Source organism: Leucopleurus acutus (assembly GCF_964270905.1).
Source record: "Leucopleurus acutus genome assembly, chromosome: 12".
Lineage (NCBI taxonomy): Eukaryota > Metazoa > Chordata > Mammalia > Artiodactyla > Delphinidae > Leucopleurus > Leucopleurus acutus.
Genome location: NC_139154.1, coordinates 90,083,611 through 90,106,006, shown reverse-complemented (window position 1 = coordinate 90,106,006; position 22,396 = coordinate 90,083,611). Strand labels below are relative to the sequence as shown.

Genomic DNA, 22,396 nt, shown 5'->3' with positions numbered 1-22,396 from the left:
TTTCATTTCACCTAGCCTTTTCTAATGTAGTATGTATGCATCTTGGGGAGAAAGTGGGAAACCATACAGGGATGTTTTACTGGTTGAGAAAGGCAGTTCCGTAGTCCACTTGGCAGATCTTACTATGAAACTGTCTGGGATTTTCTGATGAATTGAACATAGGGTGGAAAAATGTGACTGAAAGCTTTTTATTTACAGCTGTTGGCATAATTCAGTTTTTTCCCCTCTTGCTAAGCTGGTAATAGCAATGGAAGAGCTGAAGCAGTGTCGACTACAACAGAGAAATATTTCTGCCACTGTTGATAAATTAATGCTGTGTCTTCCAGGTGAGGAACTGGAAATAGAGTAGAATTCTTGATGCAATTCCTTTAGCTTTAATTAGTCTTTTCACTTTCTCTAAATAATGCTTGTGTGCTCTTTTTCCCTTTCTCTTTCAAGTCCTGGAGATGTATAGCAAACTGAGGGACCAGATGAAAACTAAAAGGTAAGATATTTTTTTGTTGAATACTTTGTATTATCTAAAATTTCTGTTATTTAGAATTTTTTTAAAAGTCCATATTTAGCATAACCTTTCAAAAAATAATTAAGTCCATATAACATCTTCACTTGCCTTTTGTATATCTATTGATTCATCCTGAGAGTTATTTACATATGCTGATGTATTTTGTCATGTATTATGTTTAATAAAAAACACTACACGTAGTTTGTTTAGAAGACCCAGCTTTTTAGGGGAAAAGCATGTAACTGTTTTAGTGATAGTTAATTTGAGAAACATGCTTTGGTTTAGTATTATAGTAGAAAAAATAGTTACTGGTTTTGCTGGGGTGGATCAGTCAGGGTTCTCCGTTGAAATAGAACCAGTGGTGTGTGTGTGTGTGTGTGTGCAGAGAGAGAGAGAGAGAGTGATTTTTTTAGCAAATTGGTTCACATGATTATGGAGGTCCAAATCTGCATAGTAGGCTGATAGGCTAGTGTCAGGGAAGAGTAAATATTGTTGCCTGAGTCTGAAGGCAGTCTGCTGGCAGAATTCCGTCTTCCTCTGGGGAGTTTAGTCTTTTTCCTATCAAGGCCTTTAACTGATTTAACGAGGCCCACCCACATTATGGAGAATGTTCATCTTTACTCAGTCTACTGATTTAAGTGCTAATAATCTCATGTAAAAAAATAACTTCACAGAAATATCCAGAATAATATTTGACCAAATCTCTGGGTACAATGACCTAACCAAGTTGATATATAAAATTAACCATCACAAGGTCAAGGTCAAGGTTAAGTTCAGAGGAGTCTTTTCCTGTGTGTTATTTTCATCTGGTTTTATTCCACAGGAAACTTGATAGTGACTCTTTGGCTCTTCTTCCCAAACTAGAGTAAGCATCTCCACCCTCTCTGCCCTGGAGTACCCTGTGGTATGATGGGGGTATGTGAAGCTATAAGATAAACAGGACACATCTTCCTGGAATGTTAATTTTACCTAGTTTTGAGGGGAAAAGTATGGAATTAAAATGTATTTAATACTGAAATAAGATTAAAAATATTGTGAATAAAAATGATAAATTCTCAAGAATTTTAACATTAAAGCATGAGGCATCAATATTTTTTGAATTTCTTAAGATTATTTCCCAGACTGCCTTCTCCCTGGGAGGATACATTCATATAAGAGAACATAGGTTGAACAGTATGAGAAATTCTGTTCAGTGAGATAGAAAGTAATATTATTTCCCTGATAACCTTTTTGTGAAGTTCTAAAATTATAGAAAATTACAGAGATTAAAAAAAAGCTTCAGTATCAACTTCTCTGAATTAACAGATAGCAACAATTCCAGTTTTGATTCATATATATGTAAATATTTATGACATATATATAAACACATATGGACAGAAAGAGGTAAAATGTACATTTTAAAAAATTATAGATAAAACTCATATCCCCTTCCTCAGTCCTATCCCTTTCCCTACTCTGTTGGGGAAACTAGTATCATAAATTTGGTGTGTCCTTCTAGTCCATGTTTTTAATACCCATAAATCATATGTTGTATTTTGTGTTTTTAGAAACATTTACATGAATAGTTCTCAGTCCTTGTTTTTTTGAGAATCATTCATTCAATAAAAATGAATTGAGTACTTACTGTGTTGTTAGGCATTGCTCTTAGTGCTGGGAATATAGCTCTGAACAAAATAGACAAAAATATCTGCTGCTGTGGGGCTTACGTATTAGTGGAGAGCTTTTAAATTTATGTATAGAGATCTAGTTCACTTATTTTAATTGCTGTATAGTAGTCCCATTATATGAACAACCCACATTTCTCCTCTTAATTTGAGTGGCTGTCATAAGTACTGTTCACCAGTATTTCTAGCTCAACCTTTTTCTGGCACAAAGAGTAGGTTTATATGTCTTGGGCTCCTTTGAGCTGTATCAACACTGCACACTGAGTTGCCCTCCTATATTGTATCCTCCTTACTCTACTTGGGCTCTCATACCCTGTGTTATGCTTCTGTCTTCCCTGAATGCCCTCCTTATCCCTCTTTGGCTCTGACATTCCATGCAATGCTGCCTTCCTATACAGACAGTCTTACCTCACTAGGTCTCTTGTATCCCATGCTGGTCCATCTTACCCCTCACCCACCAGTATGAATGCTCTCATTTATTTAGGTCTTCTTTAATTTTTTTCAGCAATGTTTTTAGTTTTTAGTGAATAAGTCTTACATATCTTTTGTCATATTTATCCCTATTATTTTGTATTTTTTGATGCTTATTTTAAATGGTATTGCTGGGGCTTCCCTGGTGGCCCAGTGGTTAAGACTCTGCCCTTCCAATGCAGGGGGCATGTGTTTGAATTCTGTTCAGGGAACTAAGATCTCACATGCTGCAGCGGTGCAGCCAAAAAAATTTTAAAAAAATGCTGTTGCTTTTTAAATTTCAATTTTCAGTCATTAATTACTAGTATACTATTAAATTTGTATATTTATCTTGTATTCTGCAACCTTACTAAATCACTTACTAATTCTAGTAGCATTTTTGTGTATTCCATTGGATTTTCTATGTAGCTGATTATCTTGTCTACAAATAAAGACAGGTATATTTCTTTCTTTCCAATTGGGATGCTTTCTTTTTGGTTTGGTTTTCTTGTTTTATTGAACTGGCTAGAGCCTCCAGTACAATGTTGAATAGAAGTAGTGAGAGTAGATATCTTTGCCCTGTTCCTGATCTTAGGGGGAAAGCATTTAACCATTAAGTCATATATGTTAGATATAGTCTTTTTGTACATGCCATTTAGAAGGCTGAAGAAGTTCCCTTCTAATTCTAGTTGTTGAAAGTTTCTATCAGGAATGAATATTGTTTTTGTCAAATGCTTTTTCTATGTCAGTGAGATGATCATATGTTTTTTTTTATATTTCTTTTTTAGTTTATTAATATGATAAATTATATTGAATGTTAAACCAAACTTGCATTCATGGAATAAATCCCACTTGGTCATGGTAAATTATCCTTTTTAATATGATGTGGTATTTGATTTGCTAAAATTTTGTTGAGGAGTTTTGTATCTATGTTCATGAGAAATACTTGTCTGTAGTTTTCTTTTTTGTAATATCTTTGTTTTTGGTATCAGATTAATGCTGGCCTCATGAATAACTTGGAAAGTTTTCCCTCTTTGGTTTTCCAGAAGAATTTGTGCAGTGTTGGCAATTACCTTCCTTAAATATTTGGTAGAATCTAACAGTGGAACCACTTGGCCTTGGAGATTTGTTTGTTTTTGGTGAGAAAGTTGTTAACTAAAAATTTAATTATAAAAATAAATACATGGCTGCTTGCATTTTGTGTTTCTTGAGTAAATTTTGCTTATTTGTATCTTTCAAATAATTTGTCCATGTCATCCAAGTTTTTGAATTCCTTAACAAAAGTTATTCATGATATTCCTGTATTATTTTAACAGTGTAGGATCTATAGTGATACTTTCTCTTTCATTGCTTATGTTGATAATTTGTCTTTTCTCTCTTTGTTTCTGTCTCTGTCTCTCTGATTATTTTGGCTAGAGGTTTGTCAATTTTATGATTTTTTTGAAAATAGTAATTTAGGTTTTATTGAGTTTTTTTTCCTTGTTTTTCTATTTTACTGATTTTCACTGGTATCTTTAGTATTTCCTTTCTCCTGCTTACTTGGGGTTTAATTTGCTCTTACAAATTGAAGTATAGTTGATTTACAATGTTGTGTTAGTTTCAGGTGTACATCAAAGTGATTCAGTTATATATATATATATCTATATATATATCTATCTATCTCATAATATATATCTCATATTTTCTTTATCCATTCATCCCTTGATGGACAGTTGGGTTGCTTCCATGTCTTGGCTATTGTAAATAATTTGCTCTTTTTGTAGCTTTATTAGGTGGAGGCCTAGGGCATTGATTTTGGTTCTGTTTTCTAATGTAGCCGTATAAAGCTGTACATTTCTCTCTAAGCAGTGTTTTGACTGCATCTTACATGTTTTCTGATGTTGTGGGTTTTTTTTTTACATTTATTTCAAATATTTTCTAATTTCTTTTGTAATTTTTAGAATTTATTTCACCAACTTATTTAGAAGTTCATTGGTTAATTTCTAAATATTAGGGGATTTTCCAGATCTATCAAAATTGATTTGTAATTTCACTTCATTGTGTTCATAAATGTGAAACGTATGATTGCAACCTTTTATATATTTTGAGACTTGTTTTACGCCCCAGCATATGGTCTGTTTTGGTGAAAATTACATACACACTTCAAAATAATATATATTGTTATTGAGGAGAGCATTCTTTAACTGTCATTTAGATATACTTGGTGTTGTGCAGGTTTTCTCTATCCTTATGATTTTGTATTTGTTATTTGTTGACAGAGGAGTGTTGAAGTTGCCTATTATAACTGGCTTTGCATATGTCTTCTTTCTGTTCTTTCAGTTTTTGCTATGTGTATTTTGAAGCTCTCTTATTGGATGCATATACATTAAGCATTGTTGTATCTTCTTGACGAAAGGACCCATTTGTAATTATGGAAGGTTCCTCTTTATCCCTGAAATATGTGTTGTTTTTCTTTTTTTCTGAAATATGTGTTGTTTGGTATTAATGCAGCCAGCCACTGCTGCTTTCTTTTTAATTTTTACATTGTCTGTTTTTAATATCCTTTTTTCTAAAATATTCTTAACAGCTTCATTGAGACACAGGTTACCTACTTTTCACTTCATTCATTTAATGTATACAATTCAGTGGCTTTTAGTGTAGTCAGAGTTCTGTGACCATCACCACAATCAATTGTAGAATGTTTTTATTCTTCACAAAAGAAACTCTGAGCCCCCTGGCCATCAGCACACAATTTTCTCCTGTCCCCTGCCCCCCTTGCCAGCTACTGGGAACTACTGATTTATTTTCTGTTTCTTCAGATTTGCCTATTCTGGACATTTCATATAAATGGAATCATATAATATATCGTTCTTTGTGATTGGCTTCTTTCATTTAACATGATGTTTCCAACGTTAATCCATGTTGTACCATATATCAGTACTTCATTTCTTTTTTAAATTAATTAATTAATTAATTTTGGGCTGCGTTGGGTCTTCATTGCTGCACACGGGCTTTCTCTAGTTGCGGTGAGCGGGGCCTACTCTTCGTTGTGGTGTGCGGGCTTCTCATTGCGATGGCTTCTCTGGTTGCGGAGCACGGGCTCTAGGCACGTGGGCTTCAATAGTTGTGGCACGTGGGCTCAGTAGTTGTGGCTTGTGGGCTCTAGAGTACAGAGTAGTTGTGGCGCACGGGCTTAGTTGCTCTGTGGCATGTGGGATCTTCCCAGACCAGGGCTAAAACCCATGTTCCCTGCACTGGCAGGCGGATTCTTAACCGCTGCACCACCAGGGAAGTCCCCATCTCTTTAATTGCTGAATATTCCACTGTATGGATTTACCACATTTTATTTATCCATTCATTAGTTGATGAGCATTTGGGTTGTTTACAATTTTGGGTTTTTACAAATAATGCTGCTATGCATTTTTGTTTACAGGTTGTTGTATGGACATATGTTTTCATTTCTCTTGGCTATATACACCTAGGAATGAAATTTTGCTGGATCATGGTAACTCTGTTTATCCATTTGAGGAACTGCCAGCCTGTTTTCCAAAGCAGCTGTGCCATTTTACCTTCCCCCAGCAGCATATGAGGATTCGATTTTCTGTACATCCTAGCCAATACTTATTACTGTCTGTCTTTTGATTATGGCCATCTTGGTGGGTGTGAAATGCTATCTCGTTGTTCACCTTCATTTTGAAATATATTTTTGGTGGGAATATAATTCTAGGTTTATAGATTCATTAGTTCTTAAGATATCATTTTTTTGTCTTCTGGCTTATGTAGTTTCTGAGGGAGAAGTATATGAACAGCCTTAACTTTTTTGTCACTCTACTTAATGTGTCTTTTCTCCAGCTGTTTAAAAACTTTTGTCTGTATAATTTGTTCTCAGCAATTTGATTTTGATATGCTTTGGTGTAAATATGTTTGTATGCATGAATGTGTGTGTATATTTATACTGCTTGTGGTTTGTTTAGTTGCTTGTTTTTTTTTGAAATTTTCATAAAATCTGGAAGATGTTCAGATATTATTTTTCCAAACATTTTTTTTGTCCTTTTTCCATCCTCATTCTGAGACTTCAGTTATATCTATGTTGGACAACTTCACATAATCCCACAGGTGACTTGAGGATCTTCTTTTTCTCCAGTCTTTTTTCTTTGTGCTTTATATGGGATAGATTTTATTGCTGTGTTCTTTCTTTTTCATTGTCTAATCTTTTAATCTTATCCAGTGAAATTTTCATTTCAGATGATATATTTTTCATCGTTAGGAGTTCCATTTAGTTTTTTATGTTTAATTTCTTTTGTTAGTTTTGCATCTTTAAAAAATACCTGTAACAGAGCTCTAATTTCTGTTTTTATGTACTTCTTTGCTAGTTCTGTCACTTCTGGTATTTTGGATTTCTCTGAAGATTATTTTGTTTTTCCTAGTTACATGTCATTTTTTTGGTTCTTATCATGTCTTATAAGTTTTGATTGGATAATTGTCATTATATTATGTTGTTGAGTGTCTGGATTTTGGGGAGCTTTTTTTTCTTAGTGGGTGTTGGTCTTTGTTTTGGCAAATAGTTTAGTTGTTTTCAGATCCACTTGATCCCAATCCCATCAGACCCCATTTTTAAGCTTTGGTAGGCCCTCCTTCATTCCAGGGGTTGCTGTGGGTAGTATTCATCTACTTTGAAAAACTCAGAAACCCCCAGGGACTCTTCACTTTGGCTGTTCAGAGTTCAGATGTTTCTCTGTCCTGTCTGAGTTCCTTGAAGTGTTTTTCTTACATCTTGCTGCTGTCTGTCTGTCTCTCCTTCCTTGCCTTCTCTCCCTCCCTTCTCTTCCTTCTCTTCCTTCCCTCCCTTCTTTATGCCTGTTCATGCAGAATTTCACTTTTCCTATGCCTGGCCTAGTACTTAGCAAAGACTCAAGGGAACCCTTATGTAAATTTCTGCATCTTTTTTCTGCATTGCTTCCTTTTTTTTTTTTTTTTTTTTTTTTGGAATTCTGCTGCACAACCTTAAGGTGCACAAGCTTTCCTGAACTCCTGTCTCTGATGCTAACTCTGCTAAGTTGTTGGGCTCTGTTTGGGTTTTCTCTGACTGTGTCCATGATCTAGAAATCACATTCAGTCAGATAACCCAGATGACTATTTTTTATTTTACTTATTTATTTTTTGGCTGTGTTGGGTCTTTGTTACTGCGCCTGGGCTTTTTCTAGTTGTGGCAAGCGGGGGCTACTCAACGTTGCGGTGTACGGGCTTCTCATTGCAGTGGCTTCTCTTGTTGCGGAGCACGGGCTTTAGACGCATGGGCTTCAGTATTTGTGGCACATGGGCTCAGTAGTTGTGGCTCACGGGCTCTAGAGTGCCGACTCAGTAGTTGTGGAGCACGGGCTTTGTTGCTCAGAGACATGTGGGATCTTCCTGGACCAGGGCTCGAACCCATGTCCCCTGCTTTGGCAGGCGGATTCTTAACCACTGTGCCACCAGGGAAGCCCCCCAGATAACTATTAAATTCACCTTGTTTGTTTCTCTTTTTTCAGAGATCACAGTTCTGTGTTACTTGATGTTCACTATGTGAAAGCAGTTGTTTTATGTATTTTAGCCAGTATTTTACTTCTTAAGAGTGAGAGTTCGTGTCTGTTCTTTGTTATTCCTTAATGGCTGGAAGCCTAGTTATTTTTTTTTTAAGCTATAAATACTCATTATACTACTAGGTTTTATGTTCCCTGAGGAAAGATATCTGACCATCTTTCTAGCTCTAGCACATAGAAGGGATTAAATATTTCTTAATGATGCTCTTTAATTAGGAAAGACACTAATATTTTCTGTGCAGAAAGATTTTGTTTTATATTCTTATCATACTCTGAATTTTAAGAAATTTCTCATGGGTAGTTGTAATCCACTTTGAAAGATTACTTATTAGAATTTTAAAAACCATCATTGTGAACGAGTTCCATACCATGACAAAAAAGTTCCAAAATTTAATTTGCCTAGAATCAACATTTCTCTTCTCAGGATAGCATTCAACCATGTCTAAGTTATTCTGACCTTAAGTTATCCAATTTTTAGGATTATTTAGACATCTTTTCCTGCCTTATTTTAAAAAATTTCTTGCTTTTATTTCATTTACTTTCTTTCTGCTCACATCTCTATTAGGGAGCCTGCATGCGGTGGGGGGAGGGGGAGAGCTAGCACATTTGGCTTTTGATTCAGTTTTAATGTTTAGAGGTTGTCAAAAGTAATGTCAAAATCTTGTTTTAGATTTCCATGGCCCCTGGAAATAGAATTCTTTTCTTTTGGTGTCTGCTATAGAGGTGTTTAATTGGCTGTCATTCTTTAACCTGTCACTGATATTGAAGTACACTAGAAATTTGAATGAATCTTATTGATCTGTTACAGTTGGAGTATGAGTGTGTTAGGGAAAGGACAATGGGGAAATAAAGTAACATTCTTTATTGCCAGAAATCACTGGGTTTTGTACTAATTAGCCTTGAAAAATGTGGAGTTATTTGACAGACCAGATGTTTTCACTGTGCAGCCATGTGTCTCATCAGTGAATGTGCCTTGTGTCTGCAGGCAACATTGTTAGATTTTTCTCATTCTATAAACAATGTTCCAAAATATAACTAAACCCTAAAGTGTGTTTATCTTTTTGGCTTAATTTCTAGGTTTATATCCATTCTAAAGTTTCTCTCTAGAGGAAATGCATTTTATTGCACATAGCTCTTCGTACCTAATTGTAGTATAAACACCATTCTGTTTATACTAAACCATGTGAATTGTATTGTTTGTGAGTCTGTAAAATTTTAATAAAAGCAACCATTTCAGATTAAACTATATTTGTAATTTTATTTCTTAATTTAGGGGAAATAATTCTTTCTTCCCTTCATTTATTTGGACTAAGATTTTGATTTTTGGAACACAGAAGGGAAAAACATAAGCAAAGAAAACAAGTAAATCCAACCTCTAATCTTTAGTGTTTGTGGTATTACGTGCATTGGAGTAAGAAGAGTTTAAGTATCTCCCATGGAATTCATTCTTAAAACCTGAAATAGAACTATAAGTCTTTTACTTACAGGATCAAAACTGAGTTTTTCCTATACTAAATATGGGAAATGTAGAAATTAAAAACGTGAAGACGAAAACTATTACCCATAATGTTCCTATCCAAAGGAAAGAAAAATCATGGTTAACATTTTTGTACATATTTTCTTAGTCATTTTCTATGTACTTATATTTGTGTGTGTGTTTATATTCAGTACTGTGTAGCTCATACATACATATGTATACATAATTTACACATGTATAATATTTGTAATTTTGAAAAACATTATCATACTTGTAAGTTCAATTTTTTTGAAATAATTTTCACTCAACAATATTGTAAACACTTCGCTGTTTTATTATTCTTTGAATATACATATATACTACATGGATATATCATAATGCGTTTAACCAATTCCTTGTTAATAGACTTCTAGATTAGTTTTTTATTTGTTAATATAAATAACTACAGTTCAAGAGGCTTATACATATTTTTGTACATGTAATTTTTTTGTGGGGGAGAATGCAACTGCTTAGAATACTTGTTTGGTGAAATTTTTCATTGAAAACGTGAATCATTAATATAAATATGTTTATCAGCAGGCTGTGAATTCTCATTTATTAAAACCCCTGATAATAATATCCATTATTTTTTAAGAAATTGTTGGCAGTTTGAGTGACAAAATTTTATTTTTTATTTTCATTTCTTCACATCAGTTCAACTTTTTTTTTTTCGTGTTTGCCATTTTGGGGGCTCTTTTGTGGCTTTTCTTTGTTCATTGCTTAAAAAAAAATCCCTCAAAAAAAATCTAATGTGTCTGATATTAATATAGCCATTCAAGCACTTTTATGGTTACTTTTGGGGTATATCTTATTCTAGCTTTTACTTCAGTCTGTTTGTATCTGTGATTCTAAAGTGGGTTTCTTGTAAGCAACGTATAGTGCTTTTTTTTTTTTTTTTTGCGGTACGCGGGCCTCTCACTGTTGTGGCTTCTCCCGTTGCGGAGCACAGGCTCCGGACGCGCAGGCTCAGCAGCCATGGCTCACAGGCCTAGATGCTCTGCGGCATGTGGGATCTTCCCGGGCTGGGGCACGAACCCGTGTCCCCTGCATCGGCAGGCGGACTCTCAACCACTGCGCCACCAGGGAAGCCCAGGATCATGCTTTTTATATTATTTACTTATTTTTAATTTTTATTTACTTTTTTGAAGATGTTGGGGATAGGAGTTTATTAATTAATTTATTTATTTTTGCTGTGTTGGGTCTTCGTTTCTGTGCGAGGGCTTTCTCTAGTTCTGGCAAGCGGGGGCCACGCTTCATCGCGGTGCGCGGGCCTCTCACTATCGTGGCCTCTCTTGTTGCGGAGCACAGGCTCCAGACTCGCAGGCTCAGTAGTTGTGGCTCACGGGCCTAGTTGCTCCGCGGCATGTGGGATCCTCCCAGACCAGGGTTCGAACCTGTGTCCCCTGCATTAGCAGGCAGATTCTCAACCACTGCGCCACCAGGGAAGCCCTATTTTTTATTTTATTTTAGCCGCATTGTGCGGCATGCGGGATCTTAGTTCCCCAACCAGGGATTGAACCCATGTCCCGTGCGGTGGAAGCATGGAGCCTTAACCGCTGGAACGCCAGGGAAGTCCCTGGATCATGCTTTTTAAATCCTGTCTGACAGTGTCTGCCTTTCGAACATGTATTTTTTTTTTTAATTTTATTTATTTATTTATGGCTGTGTTGGGCCTTCTCTGCTGCATGCAGGCTTTCTCTAGCTATGGCAAGCAGAAGCCACTGTTCGTTGCTAGGGCATGTGGGATCTTCCCAGGCCAGGGCTCGAACCTGTGTCCCCTGCATTGGCAGGCAGACTCTCAACCTTCACGCCACCGGGGAAGTCCCTGAACATGTATTTTTAATTTTTTTATTTTTTTGCGGTACACGGGCCTCTCACTGTTTTGGCCTCTTCCGTTGCGGAGCACAGGCTCCGGATGCGCAGGCCCAGCGGCCATGGCTCACGGGCCCAGCTGCTCCGCGGCATGTGGGATCTTCCCGGACCGGGGCACAAACCCGTGTCCCCTGTATCGGCAGGTGGACTCTCAACCACTGCGCCACCAGGGAAGCCCCAGTGTCTGCCTTTTGATTTGCGTGCTTATTAGTCCATTTGCATTTAATATAATTATTAATATGGTTGGGTTTTGCTCTTTACTTTCTATGTTTTTCATGTCTTTTTTGTTCTTATTTATCTTTTACTCCTTTTTTGTATTAAATATTTTGTAGTATACTATTTTAATTCTTCCGTAAACCTTTTAATGTATTTTTTGAGGTTTTTTTTTTTTAGAGGTTACTCTGTGGATTATAATCTTCTTCTTCATTTGTCACAGTCTACTTTAGGTCATTGCTCGTGTAGTTTTGATATAATATATAGAAGTAGTTTTGCTTCAACTTAGCTCCATTTCTTCCCTCTTCTTTTGTGCTATTATTGTCATTTATATTATATCTATATATTTTATAAACCCAACAATACAGTGTTATAATCATTGCTTTAAAAACTATTGTCTTTTACTGATAGTAAAAGAAGAAAAGAGAAAAAACCCCACATTTATTCAGTCTTTTATATTTAGCATATATTTACTCTTTCCTATATTCTTCATTTTTTTTCCTCTGAATTCAAGTTACTATCTGCTATCATTTCCTTTCTGGCTTTCTTTAGTATTTCTTGTAAGGCAGATCTGCTAGCAAGGAATTCTATTAGTCTTTGTTTATCTGGGAATATAATTGATTTTCATTTTTAAAGGCTAGTCATCAGCTAATGGTTGGTCCTGGGTGCTCAAAGAAACTTGAGCTGAGAAAGGTGTCTACCCTTTGTTAGTGGACTTGTATGTGGGTTAGGGAGTGCGTTCAAAATTCAGGCAAGTTTTCAAGTCTGCTGAGCTTTTATATTCTGCCAAGCCTTCTCCTATGTGCAGGCCTGCAGTCTCCTAGTCAGCTAAGGATGTGTGGAGTGCTTAGGCCCTTTTAGGTGTCCCCTGCATTTGTGCACAGCTTCTCAGTCAGCTAGGGATATTCAGAGAGCTATCAGGTTATTCTATGGGTCTCTTATTTCCAGGACTTCCCTGTTAAGTTTTTGGTTAGTCCTCCAGTCTGCTCTTTGTTCCAACCTAGACGAACTTCAGCCCATTAGAGCTGGAGGTTCCCCCCACTCTCTTCCTTTTTTAAAATGAGTTTGCTACTTTTCCTAACAACACCACTCCATATAAGATTTTCACCCTCTGCTCCAAATCATGTCAGCCCCTAACTGAAGAGAAGCTGCTGATTTTCCTGACAAGCCATAACCAGTGATGGGGTGAGGGGAGGTGGAGAGGGTGATGGAGGTAGCCCCAGGCAAGAATACCACAAAGTCCCTCTCTATTTAGCAGTTTTCATGAATAAACCCTTCTCAATTTGTTGTTCTCCTCTGCAGAGTCCTTTCCAATTTCCGGAGTCTTGAAATGGTTGTTTGGGACAGTTTTGTCTAGTTTATATTTGCTTTTTGGGTAGAAGATTTGCTAAGCTCTTCTGTGTGCCATAGTTGGAAGTCTATCCTTGGGTACTTTATTTTATGGGATGATTTTTGTGGCATTGATATGATCATTTTATATTTCCCTTTATTTATTTTTTCCTAGCAATGGCCTTTATTCTTTATGTAATGAGTTTCATTGGTGGATTTTCAAAGTTTTCTGTATTCTTGGGAAAAATCTTTTTTTGATTATAATTTATTAAGTCCTGTAATATATATATTGATTTTTAATAATTTTACATTAATTTTTCCATTCATGTTTTTATTGAAACTTAATCCTGGATTTGTCTTAATGTACAGTGAAAACTAATTCAGGCTAGAAATTTTGCCTGAGGAATATATCTGTGGCCCTAAAGAAGACTGAGTTGAGCTAAAGGTGATGCAATTCCTTTTATAGGCATTATCCTGCACTGAAAACTCTGGAACATCTAGAGCATACCTATCTGCCTCAAGTAAGCCATTATCGATTCTGCAAGGTGATGGTGGACAATATCCCCAAGCTTCGAGAAGAAATTAAGGATGTTTCTATGTCTGATCTCAAAGACTTTCTGGAGAGTATCCGCAAACATTCAGACAAAATTGGAGAGACTGCCATGAAGCAAGTAGGTCTTGGGTTTATGATAGGTTGGCCAATGACTTTGCAAGTATTCTGTTAAACACAGATTTCTTTTTGCTAAATGTCTTAATTGTTTCTTGTCATTTTAGGGAAGTCCTTCATCTTTATGGGAACACATGATTTTAAAATATCTTTTATTTTCTTAGCAGAGCAGTGAATTATTTACTAGTATATTGTTTTGCTCTGTGAATATTCAGTACATACTGATTGATTGTGATGGTTTATATTGGTGCTTTGAAGAGGCTTTTCTATTTTTTGAATACTTTTCTTGACTTTGGGTATGATTTGAAGCCCAAGATTTCTTTTCCCCCCAAGATTTTTAAAAGTTCTTTCTAGTTAATGAGCTAAATTGTGCTGCAGGTACCTTTGGTTGATTATTTACTATGTAATTAAGCAAGATGTCATGTTATATATGAATATTTCTATAACTGTTATTTCTGATATCAATGGGTATCAATGAAAAAAGACCTTTTGGGAAATGCTGGGAATTATGATCACAGAAAGGAATTTGTTTATAGCTTATAAATTAACAATGTGTTGAAAGTGTTTTGATTTTTTTCTTTCAATAACTTCATCTCTAAGTTATGAAAGCCACAAGGAACGTCCAGAAGTACTTTGTCGTTATGAATAAAGAACAGTAATAATTTGCAGTATTACTTGCTCTTTTGAAATTTAAGTCACACTGCTTTTATTAAAATTTCTCAGTATACCTTATGATGTAACCTATAACAATAAGTAGAAGATCCAGCTGTTTATGGAAAGTCTTTTTTGGTTCTATAAACAACTGTGTTCTTGAATAAGTCATTTGTAGTTCTTAATTCTGTGAGGAATGAGGGAGTAGGTCATATTTTGGGTCATATTTTTGGTCTCAACTAGCCTTGGTAATCTTTTAGATATGTCTTTGATTCTGCAAAAGAGATCTGCCTCTTTGGAAATCCCTTTCCTAAGGGAATACACATATTCTTTTCCCAATTCTTCTTTTAATTTCCTTATTGTTATACTTTACGAAGTGGAAAGCTTAAAACTAGTTGATGATAAACCCTGATGGAAATAATCATATCATGTCATTTTTTTTAGTGGTGAAGAAACAAAATTAATCATTGAAAATACACTTTTGCCTTGCTGTGTATATTTTGAGTACAGGAATGAAGGTATCTTGTAAGACAAGTCTTTATTGTGGTTGACAAATTTTTACTAATTTTTCAAAATATACAAGAGTATAGTACAAAGTTGCTTTTTCTAGGCCTTTGCTTGAGAAATTACTTCCTTTTTGGTGAAAGAGAGGATTCCATGAAGAATATTGTTATTTCATTTAATGTGAGATATCTGGTCTCTCCCCTAATTATCTGAAGAAATTAAGGTCTAGGCCAGGGAAGTGATTTGCTCCAGTTCAGACAGCTTGTAAAGGTCAGATTCTGTAGTAGAATTCAGATTAGACTGAGATGAATTTGTCTGCTATGGCACTCAAAATGTGTAAACTGTTAGCTGTTGGCTGTATTTTTGTCATTTAAAGAAATGGTGAAGAAACCTTTCGTGAATTCAGGACTTTTTAATTAACTGATAACCCTTTATTCCTCCTATAGCATTTTTCATCTCAAGTATAGCTCTTATTGCATGTATTACTATCCTATGCTACGGGATATATAAGATCATTGAATAAAGATATCTTACACATTTTAAAATCTTGTAGTACCTAAAAAGTAAGGAAAGTAGGAGGGAGAGAAACTACCATATACTTTGTACGTAGTAGGTGTTCAGTAGATATTTGTTTGAATTCATGGATGTTAGAAAAGAGGGAGAGATCTGGTTTATTTCTCACTTATGTCAAGCCCAAAATGATGTTTCTGATTTGTGATGGTTTTCTTTGCAATGGTGATTTAAGGAAAGTTTCCATTATATGGGTCTGTCATTTTTAATATGGTTTTGAAGATTGCTGCAAAAGGGGAAAGACCAAAGAGTATTGCATGTGGTAGGGTTTTTAAGGACTAGGCATGGATGTGACACATCATCACTTCTCTGATTTCACTGGCCAGAACTTAATAACATGGCCATAGCAACCTGTAAGAGATGCTGGGGAATATAATCTCACTCTGTCTAAGAGAAGAACACAGTTTTGGTGCATAGTAGCTAGTCTCTGGCACAGTTCTACCCTTTTGGTCATCAAATATTTCTTCACTCCTTTTTTTTTAAAAAATAAATTTATTTATTTATGGCTGTGTTGGGTCTTTGTTGCTGCGCGTGAGCTTTTTCTAGTTGTGGCAAGTGAGGGCTACTCTTCATTGTGGTGTGTGGGCTTCTCGTTGTGGTGGCTTCTCTTGTTGTAGAGCATGGGCTCTAGGTGTACAGGCTCAGTAGTTGTGGCTCGTAGGCTCAGTAGTTGTGGCACACGGGCTTAGTTGCTCCGCTGCATGTGGGATCTTCCCGGACCAGGGCTCAAACCCGTGTCCCCTGCAGTGGCAGGGGGATTCTTAACCACTGCGCCGTCAGGGAATTCCATATCTGTTCACTCTTCCTCTCATCCATAGAACATACTTGTCCCTTCCCTAAGGAATACAACCCAATATCCCATCTAGTTACTACATCCATCTCAAAGTACGATATCTTCCAGGGATGCTCAGTACTCTCCATCAGATCCAGATGTGGCTCTTCAGTGGGCTGATGACCAGGAACTAAGATAGGTTATCTGCACCTGTGGCCCTCCCACCCTCAGTATACCATGGAGAAGCTAGAACAGAATAGCTACAACAAAAACTTCCATTTAGAAAAGGGAAGAACAGGAGATGTGCAGTATTACCTGCTTCATAGCAAATCATGTAATCCTTTTGGGCCATCATTGGGAAATCTTTCTGCCTTAGTAGTAGGGGAACTTCCTTGTCTAGATGTTGATTCTGTGGAAAGAACTCCTTTGCCCATTGTTCTCCTGGGCTCTTGGCTGCATCTTAGTTTTTCTTTCCCTATTTTTTTCTGTGTGCATTTCTGAAGTGTGTGCTGGGGAATATACCTTCATTTGAAGATTTTTTCTCTCTCTCTGTAGATATACACATACATCTACATTTACACTTATATCTACAACCACATTTATATCTCTATCTTTCAGTGCTTACTTTCTGCTTCTACAAGTTTAGGAGCCCAAGGGTTGTTTTAAGGTTCTGAACAAAGTTTTATTTAGTCCAGATTTGTGGGGTTTTGACATTACAGTTAACTCAAAACTTAGTAGACCTCTGATCTGTCTCTTTCCAATAGGTTCTATTTAGATACCATACCCACTGTTCTTTTCTAAATATAATTTTCAGGAATGATTTTTTTTCTTCTTCCCTGTTTGGGGAGGTAGTAGAGTTGGGGGAGCATAACCCTTGCCTCATGTCTCTTTCTTACTTAGGCCCTACTTGGAGGCTATATGAAATAACGGGTAAGAAAACCATACCTGAATCTAATTTTTGCCTCAGGATTAAGTCACTTTGTTCAAGGAGGTCTTCTTTGGACTTAATTGCTCAAAATTTACCATCTTTTTCTTTTACTATTTGGGATCTATATGTGTTCAGCTTTCTAACCCTCTGAGGCCCAAGTTTCTGGCCTTGTGCTATTCCCTGTAATTTCAGTTTTCAAAGTAGGAAATTCTGTGCTCATCGTTTTTGTGTAAAACCTTGGTAAAAGCAGAAAGCAAATGCCAATATACACTATAACTCTCTCTCTACATTCACATATAGAGCTACAGACCCAATAGACATGCGGTGTGCCTTTTCATTTATTACAGGTTCCAGTTTTGCCAGTTGTTTTGCCACAATATCACAGGGCTTTTCAGGCCTTTGACTTGCTAAATATATATTCTTGTGGCCTACTGCCTGACCTCTAAACTGATGTCATTTATTTTAGGTTTTTTTGTTATGGCAACACCATTCTTCCAGTGCCAGTGCCTGTTTCTTTAAATAACAATGCCTGTTGTAATAGCTAAGCTCTAAAACCTCACCGTAGAAATTTTATTTTTCGCTCATGTGACGTCCAAAGTGGATGTTCCTGGTTGGGTAGCTCTTCTTTAAGTGACTGTGAAGGGATCCAGGACTCTTCCAACTTGTGGCTCTATCACTTCAACATGTGGCTTTCAATGTTACAGCAGTAGAGAAAAAAGTAAATAATGCCTGGAGATTTTTTTTTTTTAATTGACCAGGCTTGTAAGTGATACATATGACTGCTGCCAACATTACATCAGCAGAAGCTCATACACTGCAAGCGAGGATTAGAAATATAGTCTATCTGTGTGACCAGGAGAAAGAGGAAATACGTTTGGTGAATACCTAGCTAGTCTGCTACAACCTGCTATTACAGAGCTTAGAAAAATACATATTTCCGTGTCTCTTTTTCTTCACAATTTCATCTCTTTGACATTTCTCCCCCATATGTTTGCTTTCTAATTTACTAATCCAGTTTTTAGCATTGTCTATGCCACTATTCAGAACTTTATCATCATCATCAGTTTTAGTTCAGCAACTGCAGTTTTGGCCTTAAAAATGTGTTCTTTTCCTTAAAAAAAATTCTAAGTGGCCTTTAGAATCATACAAGAAAACAGATTTGAAAATATCACTTAATATTGATAGTTGGTCTGGGAGCTTCTGGAAATTATGTAGATGATTGTGCTTTTTCTTGGTGGACATCTCCCGTTTTCTTCTTCCACTTACCCTATCCTGAGTTGCTGCATTGACCCATGGGTGGGGCTTTGTCCTTAGTACAATGAAATGATGGAGGCAGTTGGTAGATTGGCTTATCTTTGGGATATACCAGTTAAACTACCAGAAGGACTCCACCCTAATTAGGGTTTAATGAGCAAATTTGGCTCCAGACTTTTACCTGAGATTATAATCTCAAACTGTTAGTTGTCCAATTTTATCAAGAGATATGATGCAAAAAATACTATTTGAGGATGATGCAAAAATACTGTTTGAGGATGACCTGAAGGATATGTAGTTTATACATTTCTCTGTATTCCAACTATTATATTGTCTCTGGATAAAGCTTTATCTGTAGGAAGCTTTTTGCTTTGATTACATGTGGTAGGCAGAATTCTAAGATGGTCCCCAGGACTCCTGCCCCCTGGTCTGTGCATCCTGTAAAATCCTCTCCCTTGAGCGTGTGAACCTAATATGTAAGGTGAGAACCTTTAAAAGAGGGTCTAGAGGTCAGATATAAAGTTAGAGAGATTAAAAACTGCAGCAGATGCTTTACTATTGGTCTTGAAGAAACAGAATGCCATGTTTTGGAGGGGGCCACACGGCAGGGAACTGTAGGCAGCCTTGAGTTGCTGAGAGCTATCCCCAGCCGACAGTCAGCAAGAAAATGGGGACCTGAGTTCTACAACCACAAGGAACTGGATTCTGCCAACAATATGAGTGAACTTAGAAGACTGTGAGCTCCAGATGAAACCACAGACCTGACTGACATCATGATTTCAGCCTGTCAAGACCCTGAGCAGAAGGCCCAGCAAAAACATGTTGAACTCCTGACCCATGGAAACTTAGATAATAATTGTGTGTAGTTTCAAGTCACTAAGTTTATAGTAGTATGTTACACAGCAGTAGAAAACTAATACTCTCTGTTACTTTGGTCTTGAATAGAATTACTTTTTACTAAACTGTACATTTTTTTTTTTAAATTTTGCCTTTGGGTCTAGGAAACAATGGTATAGTCAGTCTGGTTTAAAAGGTGTCAAGCTAGAAGTTTCTGAGTCTTTCACTTGTCTTCCAATATACAATACCTGGGAAGCTGCAGAAAAGTAAGAAAAATGTGTAAGTATGAAAACTAGGATAGAAGTTCAATCATATAGCAGAATCTGAGGAGGAATTTAAAAATTGTCCATTCTACTGTGTATTACCATATCGAATTTTAAGTCAAGCGGTCTTTTTTTACAAAAAAAAAACGTTTCATGTTCCTGTATATATCTTTTTAACATGGTATTGTAATGAAAGCATTTAATGGACCCACCTATGAGTCTGCCATGGGAAGTAGAGCCATAGTTAAAGCAAGTAGAAAAACCCTCCCTTTTATCCTATTCCATTTTCTGTGTTGATATTCTTACAGTGTGCTTCCAAAATACTGTGTATGTCTTATTTTTGAATAATCAACTTAGCTTGAACTATTTTATAAAAAATGTCTAAAGTAGTTCTTCGTTAATTGTCTGCTGTTTTTTAGTTCTCCTTTTGAAATTGATTTCTGTAATTCACTTGTTATGGAATTGATTTGTGCAGGAGGGAAGTTCTGTATTTGTTATTTTGGTTAGTTTGCCTTAGGCTTTGTGGGACTAAATAACATATTGTAAGGTAAACATTCTTGGCTAGGTTGATTTCTATGTGGGGCCCTTTAACAAAGGGAAGGATTTACTTACTTCTAAAATTCTAACTTGGCTTTGCCAAATTATATAGGTTATATGACTGATGCTTAGAAAAGGAACTGCTTGCTTATAAAAGAAATGGAAGGCTCCCCAGGCATTCTTCCTTTAGTAACTAGTTTTAAAGAAACTGCTCCTTGGGTGAGATTAACTGTCACCGTGGTTCTTTCAGCCCTTGACTTTCTTTGATTAAGTCTTGACTAGAGCAAAATGTGTTGTTTTATTTATTGTGTAGAACATCTTTGACTTAGATCAGGCATAGTACTACCAACTGAGTTCACATAGGCCATGCAATGACTGCCAAGTAAAAGCATTATTGCTGTTGAAATCTCTTTTGTGCTGGATGCTATGCAAAACTTCCACAGAATATGGCCTTTGGAGTCAAAGAAGTTGGTGCTCACTTGGTTTGGTGTTCCTGGATTTACTTTTTCTTTTCTTTTCTTCTTGATTTTGGTATTTTTGTGTTTGTACTAATTCTTGCTCTTTATTCTTTGATGATATGGATGGCCTGCGGGTAAGGTGGGGGAATGTGAGAGCTGTGTTATATGGGATTCTTGAAGTAGGCAACAATCAGAGTAGCTTATGATAGATAGTACAATTTTAGAATCTGAGCTTATGATAGATAGTACAATTTTAGAATCTGAGCTTATGATAGTACAATTTTAGAATCTGAGCTTATGATAGATAGTACAATTTTAGAATCTGAAGAGGATAGTAGGGATTTAGTTTACTGTTCAGTAATATGATAGTTAACAGAATAGACTTTGGAGTTTGGATTAAACTCCTAGATTTGTCATTTGCTAGCTGTATGACAGTGGGCAAGTTACTAAACATCACATTCAGTCTTCACAACTGTACAGTTGGAATTTTTAATCTTCTTTGAAAAGATGTGGAAATATTTAGGGAAATCAAGTACTTAGCTTAGTCCCAGGCTTATAATACATGTTAAATTAAAAGAAAGAAAAAAAAAGAACCATCCTAGATGAATGGTGAACGTAAATAGATTCTAAGAGTATGGAGAAGGAGAAGATTAAAATTAGAGTTAAACTTGATGATTGAACTACTTTTAATTTTATTCCTAAAATTCAATTTTCGGTGACAATTTTCAGCCTTGAATTAGATCTCATTTTTAATCAGTTTTTTTCTCCTTACCATAAAAATTATTTCTATTGTATACACTTCTAAAATATTTTGAACCTGAGTTCAGTTAAAAAGATGACAATTAAATTTAAAAGATCAATGACCCTTGATTCATGTTGAGTGAAAGAAGAAAGAGAATTTATTCCTTAAATCTAATTTGATGGCAATATTACAGTTTGCTTTTGAGTTTTCTTCAGGATGAAAAGGAAACTATATGGTGTGTGTATATATAATAAACATATTATTTATTTGCTTTGGCTAAGCAAAGCATACCAGCTTATCAGGAGAAATTTTCTTGTTATTAAATTTTAAGAGAAAATTGTCATATGGGTTCTCAGTATAATTTGTGAACATGGATTTTTAGTGTGCTCATCCTAAAATAGACCATTACTTTAGAGGAACAGCAGCTATTGCAATACTTACACCATCTCTCACAAATATACTACATATATGCATATATATATATATATGTTTCAGTTATTTTAAGATTAAATTCTTTTGAGAATATTCCTTTTACTGAGCCTTGGCTTGTACTAGAAAGCAGTAATACTTAATTTAAAACAATATGGTATCATAAGAATAAACTGCTGAGTAGAACAGAATACAAGTTCAGAAATTGACCCAAATGTATAGTATAAGAATTTAATAAGTGATAAAGGTAGTGTTATACAAGAGGCATAGACACACACACATTAGTATTATGCCATATAGGTATAAAGTAACTTTTCCTCAGTAAACCTTATAGGCAGAAAGGTCAGAACAGTGCCTGAGAATACCATCTTCCTGTCATTTTGTGGAGGGACCTGATGGGTTCAACTTTGCTGTATAAACAGTGGGACATGCCTCAGGAGAAGGACCCTGCTCTTGTAATATTGATAGGGAAGCTGGGAGAAGGGCAAGAACATCTAGTCAATATGTACTAGGTGGATCCTTGCTGGTCAGAGAAATGACTTGGCTAGGGGAATTCTATCAATGCCTCTTAGATTAGCTAAAGAGACTTAGTATTCTTCAGATGAGCTGACTCAGTCTATTGAGTTAGTAACTAGTTTTACCAGTTCATTGCTAAGCTTTGAGAATGGGGAAGGTAGAGA

At 36.0% G+C, this 22,396-nt stretch overlaps 1 protein-coding gene across 1 annotated transcript in view; it reads left to right on the top strand.

The window, feature by feature from the left end:
* The window catches only part of EXOC6B (exocyst complex component 6B), a 715,292-nt gene that overhangs the window by 91,599 nt on the left and 601,297 nt on the right, over positions 1-22,396 (top strand). Inside the window, exons 4-6 of the mRNA XM_082851950.1 lie at positions 236-326; positions 439-484; positions 13,571-13,775. Coding sequence (XP_082708076.1) covers positions 236-326; positions 439-484; positions 13,571-13,775 — 342 coding nt within the window. The remainder of the gene's footprint in view (positions 1-235; positions 327-438; positions 485-13,570; positions 13,776-22,396) is intronic.